Below are 12,915 nucleotides of genomic sequence, written 5' to 3'. Positions count from 1 at the left end.
CGCGGCACCCGGAGCGGGGCGGGGGCCCGCCGGCTCGGCCCAGCTCTGCGGCTTCCTGCGGTTGGGGCCAGGCCGCTGCACCGGAGGAGGCAGAGGACAGCGGGGCCGCTGAGCTCTTGGGAGTCGACAAGGCGGTGGCCTCGTCGGCACAAGCCTTGTCTTCCACCCGTGCCACCTGTCCTGATAACGCTCTGGCTAAATAAGCTTCAATATCTTCTCTTTGTACGCAACTGTAAGAAGGGATAAAGTAATCCCGTTTTGGTGACTTTCTGTTCACTGAAATACTGCCCATCTACACCTGTAAACCTTGATGGTATTTCCACATCTACAAAGTCTGGACACTGATGAGATACAAACCTCCAGCAACACGTTAGGTCATTTCCCTATTTTATTCTGCTACTCAAAGACTGAGCAAAACCGCTACTACTGCACTGAACCTTGCCGACAATTGCCTAACTTCCCTCCTGTAAGTAAAAATAAAAGGGAAGGGGAAGAGAAAGTGTAACATCATAGTCCTTTCCCCCCACGCCCCCTGAGTAATACTTTTTGGGAGCTGAACCACACACTTGGTATTTCTAATCCCTCTGGGGTGGAGTTGAGTCAGCTCTTGTTCCTAAAACTGGGTCCTTAAAGACACGTTCATAAATGCGTAGCTAAAGTTTATTAGCCTCCTTGGGAATACATAGATGTCCTCTGTACAAAGGCTGTGCTCTGGCCTCCCTCCGGTCCCAGTGGTCCAGAAGGCCACAAATCATCTGGCCTTCCACTACAGAGAAGGGTGTTGGCGTTAGGTATGCACCCAGACTAGCCGCTCATTGTGCACCCAGATGCACCTGGAATTTGCATGTCTTGGAAATTCTCAGCTAGAACAGAGAAACAAAGAATAAGGGTTTTGTAAGGAATTTTAACTACAGTCTCTTTTGCTCTGCACACCTTTAAGAGTCACTGGTTTTGCAAGTTCACAAAAGAAGTTCTAAGAACTTGTGATGGGTTAGCCTGAACTACCACACAGTTTCTCACTCACCCTCCCCCTCCCCAGTGGGATGGGGGAGAGAATTGGGAAGGAAGGAGAACTCGTGGGTTGAGATGAAGACAATTTACTAAAATAACAATGGAAAACTCAATGAGAACAGAATATAAGCATATTAAAATATACAAAGTGAAGAATATATGTTTTCTCACCACCCGATGTCCCAATGACCGATACAGCCCGTCCCGAGCAGCGATCACGGAAACAAAACCGAGCAGCAAGTAAAGGAGCAAAAGGGAGCCAGCAAGGTAGGGGGAACGATGCCAGCAAACGAGGGAGAAAGATGGATGCCAGGAAGGCAGATACCCGCCCTGGCCAGCCCCCACTTATATACTGAGCATGAACGTTGATGGCATGGAATACTCTCTTGGGCCAGTTTGGGTCAGTTATTCTGTCTGTCTTTCTCCCAGCTTCCTGCATCTGCAAATTAGTGAGACTTGGAAAGCCAGACAGTGTCCTTAGTTTCATTCACAAGAACTCATATCCATCAGGGTATTTATCAATGTTCTTCACACACAAAATCCAAAACACACCAGCTACTGAGAGGAAAATCAACTCCATCCCTGCCGAAACCAGGTCAGAACTAAATCGTTAGATTTAGTACAGAACATGGAGGATATATCTGGTTAAGCAGCAGTATAAGGAAATTGGAGTGTAATTCAGAGTCATTACAATACATGACGTTGCTTACAGTACACAATCTTCTTTGGTCCATCTGCAATACCAGTTTTAGCCTGAGGCAGAAATCTAATCTTCCTATGTTGTCTTGCAATATAAATCATAGAATCATAGAATGGTTAGGGTTGGAAGGGACGTTCAAAGGTCATCTAGTCCAACCCCCCTGCAAGGAGCAGGGACATCTCCAACTACATCAGGTTGCTCAGAGCCTCATCCAGCCTGGCCTTGAACGTTTCCAGGGATGGGGCCTCCACCACCTCTCTGGGCCACCTGTTCCAGTGTTCTACAACTCGCATTGTAAAAATTTTTTTCTTAATACCCAATCTAAATGTACCTTCCTCTATTTTAAAACTGTTACGGCTCGTTCTATCACAACAGGCCCTACTGAACAGCCTCTCCCCATCTTTCTTGTAGGCCCCCTTCAGGTACTGGAAGACCACTATAAGGTCTCCCCGGAGCCTCCTCTTCTCCAGGCTGAACAGCCCCAACTCTCTCAGCCTGGCCTCATAAGAGAGGTGCTCCAGCCCTCTGATCATCTTTGTGGCCCTCCTCTGGACCTTCTCCAACTGGTCTATGTCCTTCTTATGTTGGGGGCTGCAGAGCTGGACACAGTACTCCAGGTGGGGTCTCACCAGGGCAGAGTAGAGGGGGAGAATCACCTCCCTCGACCTGATGGCCACGCTATGAGGCTATAAAATCCAGTGAGTCCGTATATCACAACTTGCTCCCAACAAACTTCCCCCCACAACTTCCCCCTGCCTTGCTGTCAGCAGAGGTGTCAGTCAGTCTCTGAGATGGGCTTTCAAAACAGGACTGGCAGCAGTGGTGAATGACTTCAGGAGATAATGGATGCTTGGGGGTGATCATAATGTGTTCTAGCTAAGTAACTGTTTAAAACAAAACATGCTTTACACATTAGTGGTTTCCCCCCTACAAATCAGGTATTTTAACATTTAATAAACTGCAATATTTAATAACATTTATCCCACTGACAGAATTAATGTGGTACAAAATTGCCTTTTAAATTTCTAGGTACCAAAAGAAAGGGAGCTCCTGGAAACTTCTCCCAAAATTAGCATCTGAACTCCACACCAAATATTTGAAAATAAACCTAGATCTTCCTAAAACCTCATAATTTTCAAAGTTCTGCATTTTCCATGCAACAAGCAGTGTCATTAAGATTTTCCCAAGACTGACTACTGTACTTCACTATTTTTTTGCAGTGCTTTTAAAGTAATCCAAGATTTTACATGCAGAACAAAGATATTTTTAAGTGCTTGGGCTTTGTTTTCTCCACTTAAGATCTGGTTAACACTTTTTAGTGTTGTTTCAACACAGAGAAAAACACAGACTGTTACAGAGCATTTTCTCTGCATCATAACTCTGACCAGAACATGTGCTCATCGGTAGGTTCCTCCATCAATGGCAGTCAATTAGAATGACAATATAACTCAATTTTTAAAAGTAAATATAATATTAAAGGTAAAACACACAGAAAAAGGGCTCAATTTCTTTTCTTCTCTGTAAGTTCTTCCTTATATATTATCCTTACAGAGCTTTTATCAAAAGACTTTTTTTCCTTGCTTTTGTATATTCCAGGCTTGTACATTGGAAACTGCTATGGTGATTTGAGCATTAAATCACAAGGGCTGAAAGCTGAGCAATTTAAAAGATACTTACTCCGTGTTTAATTCTTTAGTTTTGTGCACACCAGTTTAATTCCAAAGCCTAATGAGACAAACATTTTTAATTAAATATTCAGTTTCTTTTCCCTTATTAAGGATTGTAGCCATTACTTTGAAAGCTTGGATTTTGTTTAAAGTCCATAACTATGTTCAAGATAAAACACAAACTATTTATTTGGGAGGGCAGAGAGGGAAGAGAAAAACAGTTCTGAGCAGGGTATGACTGAAGCAGTAGCATAACTTTTACACTGAAGAAAACCAAAACATTAAACCCAGAATATTGTTATATTAAAAGACAAACAAAAAAAGAAATATTATCTATTGCCATACAATTTATCAACTTTTGTTATCCAAAATGAAAAGCTTGGTCATTTTTTAACGTATCTTAAAAGGCTATTTGGCTAAGGTAAAAGATACTGTAGTGAAAATTTACTTAAAACCTAAACAAAATGTCTGAAGTGCACCGTTTAATAAAATCCCACCTTTATTTTTTTTTATATAGCAACTTTTAAAAGATTACTTTAATGAGTGTGGAAAGTATCCCTTGAGTTTCTTTTGGGGCCAAGTTCACTTTTTGCCTAATTAAGCTGATTTCAGCAGGAATTACATCTACTTAAACAAGGTTGAATTTGTGTCCATATGGAGGAGGTAAGCACAGGAAAGAATGTGAAAAAGGTCATGCTTTTAGAGATTTCTGTATTTTGTTTTGGGGTTTTCTGGTAATTTTTTTGTCCAGTTAGTACCACCTCTGTTTCAGACCACCTCGAAGCAATGAATAGAACCAAGTAACATGAAAAGATGCACTCTGTCCTACACTGTAAGAATTAAAGGTACAGGGAAAGGCACATGAAGTTTTCCACCAGTCTTAGACAATGATGCATTCAGTATACTCGTGTATAGGAGAAGGCAACAAAGTATTTGCTAACATTGTGCTAGGACTGCTAAGTGAACCTAAGTAAGTTTATCAAAATCAGAATGTAAGTCTATTAAGTAAGCAAGAGAAGTGATGAAGACATGTTCATGATCAGACCAGGTTGCTCACAGAGGTGGTGCAGTCTCCATCCTTCAAGGTTTTCAAGCGCAAACTGGATGAAGTCCTAGGTGATCTGGTCTGGTCTCACACATGACCCTGATTTGAGCAAGAGGTTGGACTAGAAACCTCCAGAGACCCTTTCCAGCCTGAATTATTCAGTGTTCCTGTGATCCTTGTTTAACTTTATTGTTTGTGGATTGAATGCATAGCATATGTTGAGGTCAAAATGTATGGGAATTAATAATGGTTTAGGACAGGACAGGACAGGACAGGATAGGATAGGATAGGATAGGATAGGATAGGATAGGATAGGATAGAACAGAACAGAACAGAACTACAATGGTCATCTAGTCCAACTGCCTGATAATTCAGGGCTGACCAAAAGAGAAAGCATGTTATTAAGGACAATGTCCAAACACCTCTTAAATACTGATGGGCTTGGGACATCAACCACCTCTCTATGAAGCCTGTTCCAGTGTTTGGCCACACTCTCGGTAAAGAAATGCTTCCTAACCTCCAGTCAGACCTCCCATGACGCAGCTTTGGACCATTCTCTTGTCACTGGATCCCAGGGAGAGGAGCTCAGCACTCCCCTCTCCACTTCCCCTCCTCAGGAAGCTATAAAGAGCAATGAAGTCATCCTCGGCCTCCTTTTCTCCAAACTAGACCAACCAAAATCCTCAGTCGCTCCTCATAGGACATATTCCTTCCAGCCCTTCCACCAGCTTTGTTGCTCTCCTGTGGATGTATTCAAAGACCTCAACATCTTTCCTAAATTGTGGGGCCCAGAACTGCACACAGTTTGAGTCAGTGTTTACTTGTTCATAACTAATATTCAACCAAAAGAACGCAGGAATCTCCAACCTTTTGCTTTTTTCATTCTATTTCAAATACAATATCATGTCAGTCTTTTGAATTCTTTTGGTTTGATTTTGTCCTTTGCAGACCTCAGAAATTTGTAACTCTTATGTTTACTGTGCAAGTGCTCTGTAAAAATGACTATAGACTCTTAGACTGCAGATTAATAAACAGTTCAAAATATTTCCTAGAGTAGTCTTCTAAAATAATTTATGGAGGCTTTTGAAACAATGTTTTATGTCTAAATATATTCCCATTCCTCACCCAAAGCAGGAATTAAAAAGTTATCAAGAATCTAAAGACAAGACAGGAGGTCTAAATGGACTTACACTCAGGTTTTAAATATTCACAGGAGTCTTAGTATTTATATTAGTATACCATAAATAATAATAACAATCTTATGAGAAGAACAGTTATTCTCTTTTCTGGAGAGACTTAATAGCACAGGAGATGTAGTGACAACTGTGCAACGATACCAAACAGGCTTTGTTGGAAGCAAAGATACTACAATTTATATTAGAAAAATTCTTGATCTGATACAAAACAGGCATCACCACATTACATTGTTTTTCCTTGTTGGTGACTTTTGTCCCTTTTACTGAACAAACTGTAGATCTGTAAGTGTGGTGCATCAGAAAATGGCTTTGGTGGTATTTCCATTTTAATTGGACATCAGATTATATAGATCAAGAATGTTGCACAAAAAGTGGATTTCTCAAACACACATTGGATAAAAGATGCATCCAGGCAAAAATAGCCTCATATAACTCCCTTTCAGGCTAATCTTGAGATACCCCTGTAAAATACAAGAATCTCCTTTCTTGCACTTCTCATTTATCACTTAATTAAAACCAAAGAATTTCTAACTACAACTTGCCAATTACATAATCCTGTTTAGATCAGACCAATTATCACCAAATCGGGCTAACTATTTTTGAAAGAGAGTACACCACTAGACATCATAATTTCCATAGAAAAGTTCGTGTTTTCCAGCAACTTTATGATAGGAAAATATCCATTGATCTCAGTATAGCTTGGAGGAAGACAGAAAAATGCTTTCTAGTCATGTTCAGTGTTATTTCTGACAGCTGATTCTTTCCTTAGTAGCAGATCGCATGAAAATTTGTAATTCTTAGAAGTCTGGACTAGAAATCTTATTTCTGTATACTACGTTCACACATTTTGTGGCATGGTGACAAAATCAGTTTTCATCCATTCTATTTATTTTTGTTTTAAGCAAGTAAATGTTAGAACTGGTTTTGTATCAATGAAAAGACTTTAAGCTTCTTGAAAGGTCTTTTTCACACTAGCTTCTGTCTTTTATGATACAGATATTCCCTGTATTTAGTGTGTCCTCCTCGGCCCACGTTTGATGCCACTCACCACACTTAAATCTCTCAAGGATTTTTCTACACTGTGAACTGCAAACATAATTAGTCTCCAACGTATAGATGATTTGCAGGGTTCTCATATTGTATCATACTTCAACTTGTTCATTGATAGAAGAAAGAGGGATCAGGGACAGAACTGCACATCCTTTGAAGACTGAGCCAGACCTTCAGCTAGCTATTTTGCAGGGAACTTCAGAGCTGGAATAGTAATTTTTGCTATTCTTAATGGAACTGTACCTAATTAGACTACAGGACTGTTACATTTATGTTCAGTTTTATTTAGGGGGGGAGGAGGGAGGGGCTACAGTGGTAGCTTTTGTAAGAAGCTGCTAGAAGTTGTTTCCCCTTTGTCCAGTGGACTCAGCCAGGCCTAGGGTAGACCTGCTCCTGGCCAGGGCCAAGCCAATTGGTAGCAGAATGTTCCGTGATAACGCCTCTGTGATAACGTATTTAAGAAGGGGAAAACCAGAAAAAATATGGGAGAAGATGTGAAGAAGCTGAGCAGGGGCAGAGAGGCAGAGGCGTGAGCCTTGTGGGCCTTGCAGGTCTCACCCTCTGGCCTCCCGCTCGGCGGCTGTCTGGGCCCAACTCAGCCCTGCCCAGCTGCAAGAAGTGGAGAGGAGACATGAAGAGAACCTGAGAGGCATCTGCCTTAGCCGGTTGTGAAGAATTTCTTGTGAGAGGAATGGCGGCAGAGGACAAGGTCAGTGAAGCAGGAGGGAGGAGTAATGCGGCTCCTGGCCAGAATTCCCCTGCAGCCGGTGGTGATGACCATGGTGGAGCAGGTTGTCCCCCTGCAGCCCATGGAGGTCCATGGAGGGGCAGAGATCCACCTGCAGCCCGGGGAGGACCCCAGGCCAGAACAGGTGGAGGCCTGAAGGAGGCTGTGGCCCATGGAGGGCCCGCTGGGGCAGCTGTTCTGGAGGGACTGCACCCCATGGAACAGATGACCCACGCCGGAGCAGTTTCATCAACATGCGATGAACTGACCATGACCCCCATTCCCCCTTCCCCCCTGTGCCGCTCGAGGGGGACGGGGGGGAGGTAGTAGAGATAATGTTAAGCCCGGGAAGAGGGAGGGGTGGGGAGAGGTTATCTTGTTCCCTGTCTCATTTCCCCCTGTTCTCTCAGAGGGTGGGGGAAGCAAGAGAGAGACTGCGTAGTCTGGTCCCGATCACAGCTGAACTACGACAGGGCTAAACTACAACAATTTAAAAATGAATAGTTAGAAAGCTGATGGACATAATACAGTACGTGGTCTAGAACATGATGGGATTTTTTTCTTTATTTATAGATAAGATGTTTCATTTATTCTTTTATTTGGCATCTGTTTTCCACAGTAATATATTCTGGACTGCTTTGTTATTACACCAGTTTTTGTATTAGAACCAGAAGATTGCTGTTTTTAAGGGCTAATTGAGGGAGACAGGAAATTAGTATCTGAAAATACTCAGTGAAATTCATCCTTGCCACAAAACCAAGCAAAATTAAAACCATTATTTAAAAACAAAAATACAAGAAACATAAACAACTACTCAAAATTACCCTTCTTTTCTTTCTGCCAGAACTGACTTTTTGGAAAAGTTCTTGCAATTTTTTCTTTAGCAAGTTACTTATGGGTCTGTCAACAATGTAATTGCTGTATACTGATAAAGAAAAAATACAAGAAAAATAAAGGAACATTATGCTTCCATCTGTGTTAGATGACAGAAAACAGTGTTAAATCCCTACATTCTGCCACTTGAATAGTCTCCTGCATTGAAATGGCTATTAAAAGTTTTTGTTACATCTCTTCTGCCATCGTCCTTTGGATTCTGCTGGTTTTGATGCTATTGATCAGTGTATGAGCATTATTTTCCTTATGCATATCTCCCTAGGCTTGTTTCTATGGATTCCTACAAAACTGAACTATGAAAGCACTTTCTCTTACCAAATTTTACTTGCTAGTACAATTATATAGAGAACCCAAACTTACGTCTTTATTATAACAAAGAAACATAAAACAGATAAAACAAGATCTAAAAAACAATTTTAGGAGTTTTTACAAACATTTTTGTGTTTTGCTCTGTTTGGTAATGATGCTTGATTTTTGAAAGAAATGCTGAATGATTACTTAAACTACATTTCAAGGTAGTAGCATTTTGGTAGCTACAGTCATCATCAATCGCTTTTCTGTGAACTTATTCTTTGACATCTGTCAGATCTGGTTTGAATAGGATGCACAGTTCAAGAATTTTAATGTAAGAGAGAGTCCAATTGCATAAAGAAATTGGACTAAAAATAGCTCAGTACAGTCCATGTTCTGCCTTATTGCCAGAGCAGTAATAGCAAACCGAAGAGCACTAACAGTGTTTCTATATTTAATGTTACCATTCTGGAACATGAGGAAGCACTGCAGAACGGGTGACTACCCGTTTTGAGAAGGGATTTCAGTATAAAATGATAAACCCTAATTTCTTATAAGTCATGTCCTAAATGATGGCTTATTAGTACATTAATGGCTTATTTGTAAATTTTTTTTCCGCCAAGACTACCGAGTCAACTACTTACTGTATTTCACACATAGTCTTAAAAGAAAACAAAATAGATACAAGTTGCCAGTGACCTTTTTTTTTATTTAGGAGCACATAAAAAAAAGTTATGCCACAGCTTTGGTTGACTGGAATGATACGCATACTTAAATTTTAACAGTATATTTTTAAAACGGTAAACAAGTGTACATTCATTTGTGTGAAAGACCAACACTGTCAATAACACAATTACACTACAGAAAATGAAATGTTTTAAGTATATAGCTGTGAAACCCTTCATATTTTTGGTATTTAACCAGCATTTTTAGAATTAGTCTGCTGAAGCCATTTTGTGTGTGGTAAGAACTGAAAACACACCCTGTGGCAAAGTGAATGTAATTATAGTTGCACTGGCTCTAGAGATGAGTAAGAGCCCTACTTAAAAATATTACTTGGAAGCTACACGTGTTTTGCAACTTGAATGTGCAAGGAATTGCCTAACTTGTAGTTTATAAAGTCAGTTATTAATAATCAGCCACTTGAACTTACAAAAGTGGACAGTATTTTAATACATTTGGGATAATTATAATAATTCAATAGTTTTTCATGCCACAGATAAAATCACAAGAACTGCTGAGACTGGATGATTACTCTACATAACCCAGTAACTCAAAGTTCTACTGACTTACTAATGCTTCTCACAGGTCTTATAAAATCTTTTTTGTGGTGTTTTTTTTTTTTTTTAATAAGAGCTGTTGTCAATCACCTAGATTGGAAGGAGAGAGGTATGAAAATTCCTAGGCCTTGCTGAATCTTGAGTATTTTGCAAGAGTAAGCACTGAGTTCTGATAGACTGCAGTCTCTCTCTAATGTGAAGGGATGATAATAAAGCATAGATGGAATATTTACAATTTTTAGGATAAACTTAATAGCAGACCAGCTGTAACCATTTCTCTTTTTATAAAACCTGCTTTTTAATATCACCTTTTTGTAGAAACATATGGCAAAGCAAATAAAACTGTCTTTTTAGTAAACAAAAAAAGTTTTTGATAAAAACATATAAAAGACAGTTTTATCTGCTGGATGATATACAGGTACCCGTATACAAGCATGTATACTAAAGAACAAAAGAGAAGGTGTTTTTGAATGTTACAGGTCTGATGTAAACACAGAATAAAAATAAGAAGAGTCAAAAGTGAAAATACATTAAGTCACTCCATCATGCCTTATTATTGCAGCATATATGATATAAAAGAATTCAAATGCAGAAAACATCTGCTTATCTTCAAAACCAGGCAAAAGAGACCTCTTTGGAAATGTAGTTAAATTAAAGAAAAAAAAACTTCTAGCCAAGATGTGTGTTACATTTCATCCCACAAAAGAAATTCACAGGGAGATTATAAACTCCTGAAAATAGAAGTTTATAATGACAACAGACAATGCCTTCATTACAGTGACATCAACAGAGCCACTGCAACACACACCACTGCATTGGTATTTTCTTTTTGTACAAGTTTACAGTAAATATTTGAAGACACTGAAAAGGTTCATGTGCAGCTTTTCCATTAAACGTGTGCAGTTTATCAAACTGATAAATAAATATATTTCCTGAAATGTTTTAGAAAATGAGAAAAGACATTTGACCTTAATACGTGGTGTGCACAGTAGTTCAGCATGTATAAACTAAAGATTCTTAAGTGCACTATGAACTGCAGACATGAATGGCTTTTGAAAGCTCAGTAATTTAGTTGAATGCACATTAAATAATTGTTTAAGAAGTTACTTTCCAGTTTTGTCTGATCAATTTCATTTCTTCTCAGAAAGAGTTTTACCACCAAGTTCTACCTCTAGCGAGGCCTCTTCAAGAGACAGCTTAATATTAGATACACAAACAGAAGATCCAGTGGTAGCTGTACAGATAAAGAAAATAAAATTAGGTTTTACACTTAAAATATCCATGTTAAAAAGCATCAAAAGCAAGAAAAATGCACCTAGCACAGAAGCACATGCAAAACTACACTGTATCTAATGAGATCAGGAATGCAGTGGGATTTTGTTCTAGCAACCCTCAAAACAGCACAACTATTCAAAAGCAGACATTGTAGCTGGCTGACAGTTCAGACTGAATACATGAATGATTGAATGCATCATCATTTTATTGGCAGCTTTAGTCAGAACCTGGTCACAGAGCTCTATGGTAAACGTTTAGAAAACATCTTGGAAATTCAGCCATTTAAATAAATAAATTTCCTTTCCTTGTCTTACTTGAGATAGCTGGAAATACTGTCATATTTGAAAACAAAACAAAACAAACCCCCTTGAATTTTCATGCCATAGAATTTTTTTCAAACACTTCAGAGGATAAAAGAGAGTAACTATTAGCACAGTTTTACTGCTAAAACTATTTGTGCAAAGCTATTTAGTTCTTGCTGACTCATAAAATGATCCCACTGATACAGACAAAAAATGTTAAGAAATAGCTGCCCTAAGAAATTATGTAATATAGAAGAAAGAATCCTACTGCTGGAAATAATGTAATGAAGTTAGCCATTCTGCCTCTGACAGAAGTTACTTACATAAGGTTGGTTTCTCTACTGCTATCCTTTCAGGCAAAGTTTCAAGTGGTGTTGGTTGAATTTTTGCAGGGGTATATGTATTTAAAGAAATTTTTCTTCCTGACAGTGGAATCATGTAAGTTGGAGAAGCTGAAAGGCGGGGGGGAATAAAAGATACAGATAATTAATAATAAAAATACTCTCAGTCAAAAATAGCAGCCACAGAACTGAGTATCTGTCCAGCAATACAGATGCCACTGTTATATAACCTGCAGTTCAGCTACCAATTTTTGATTCTAGTGTCAAACTTCAAAGCATAAAAGACAAATCTAAAAATCTTTTTACCTCAGAAAATGACATGATAACTTATGCTGCTAAGGCAGCTAAGCAAAATTTTAGTAGCAGCTGCCTTCCTTGCCAGAAGACTGGCAAAAGCTTTAGTGCTACTTCTCACAGATCATGAATCTATGAATCATGAATCATGAATCATTTAGTCCAAAACATCTACGAAAAGTACGTTCAATACATTATGCTCTAGATAACTTCCAAATGTTACAGGAAAGCAGGAGAAAAAAGCACCTATGGCCTCAATTCCATCAAGTCTAACTACCAACTACTCATTTGAAGAAAGGTGACAACCAGACCACTACAGAAGTATGACAGTTTTTAAAAAATAGTTTTTCATCTTAGAATCACAGAATCATTAGGGTTGCCAGGGACCTTTAAAGTCCATCTAGTCCAACCCCCAGCAAGAAGCAGGGACAGCTGCAACCAGATCAGGTGGCTCAGAGCCTCATCCAACCTGGCCTTGAATGTTTCCAGGGATGGGGGATCCATCACCTCTCTGGGCAACCTGTTCCAGTGTTCCACCAACACTCACTGTAAAAAATTTTTTCCTTTTATCCAGTCTGAATCTACTTCCCTCTATTTTAAAACCATTACCCCTCGTCCTGTCACAATAGGCCCTGCTAAAGAGCTTCTCTCCATCTTTCTTATAAGCCCCCTTTAGGTATCTTGTGTACTCTAAATTCTGAACTGATTTTGAAGAGACATGAACTTCCTAACCCACAATTTAAATGGCTGAGAACTTTAAAATACCTGTAAGCCTCCCTGAGTTCCTTTTCAGTAACATCGATTTTCTTAAATTGCTTATCTTCCTTCTCAGATATAGGAGA

The 12,915-nt window shown here is 39.3% G+C and overlaps 1 protein-coding gene across 10 annotated transcripts in view; it reads right to left on the bottom strand.

Moving 5' to 3' along the window:
• Window positions 1–7,935: 7,935 nt before the first annotated feature.
• PPIP5K2 (diphosphoinositol pentakisphosphate kinase 2) overlaps window positions 7,936–12,915 on the bottom strand; it is a 57,272-nt gene continuing 52,292 nt past the window's right edge. For all 10 annotated transcript variants that reach the window (XM_086769853.1, XM_086769856.1, XM_086769860.1 and 7 more), the window contains 2 exons: window positions 11,762–11,890; window positions 7,936–11,095 (listed from right to left, as the gene is read on the bottom strand). In XM_086769853.1, the coding sequence (XP_086625979.1) occupies window positions 10,992–11,095; window positions 11,762–11,890 (233 nt within the window). In that variant the 3' untranslated portion in view covers window positions 7,936–10,991. The remainder of the gene's footprint in view (window positions 11,096–11,761; window positions 11,891–12,915) is intronic.

The sequence above is a fragment of the Chlamydotis macqueenii genome, chromosome Z (genome assembly GCF_036417535.1).
Source record: "Chlamydotis macqueenii isolate bChlMac1 chromosome Z, bChlMac1.mat, whole genome shotgun sequence".
Lineage (NCBI taxonomy): Eukaryota > Metazoa > Chordata > Aves > Otidiformes > Otididae > Chlamydotis > Chlamydotis macqueenii.
Note: the sequence above shows the minus strand (reverse complement) of the source record. Positions and strands in the feature narration are given on the sequence as shown.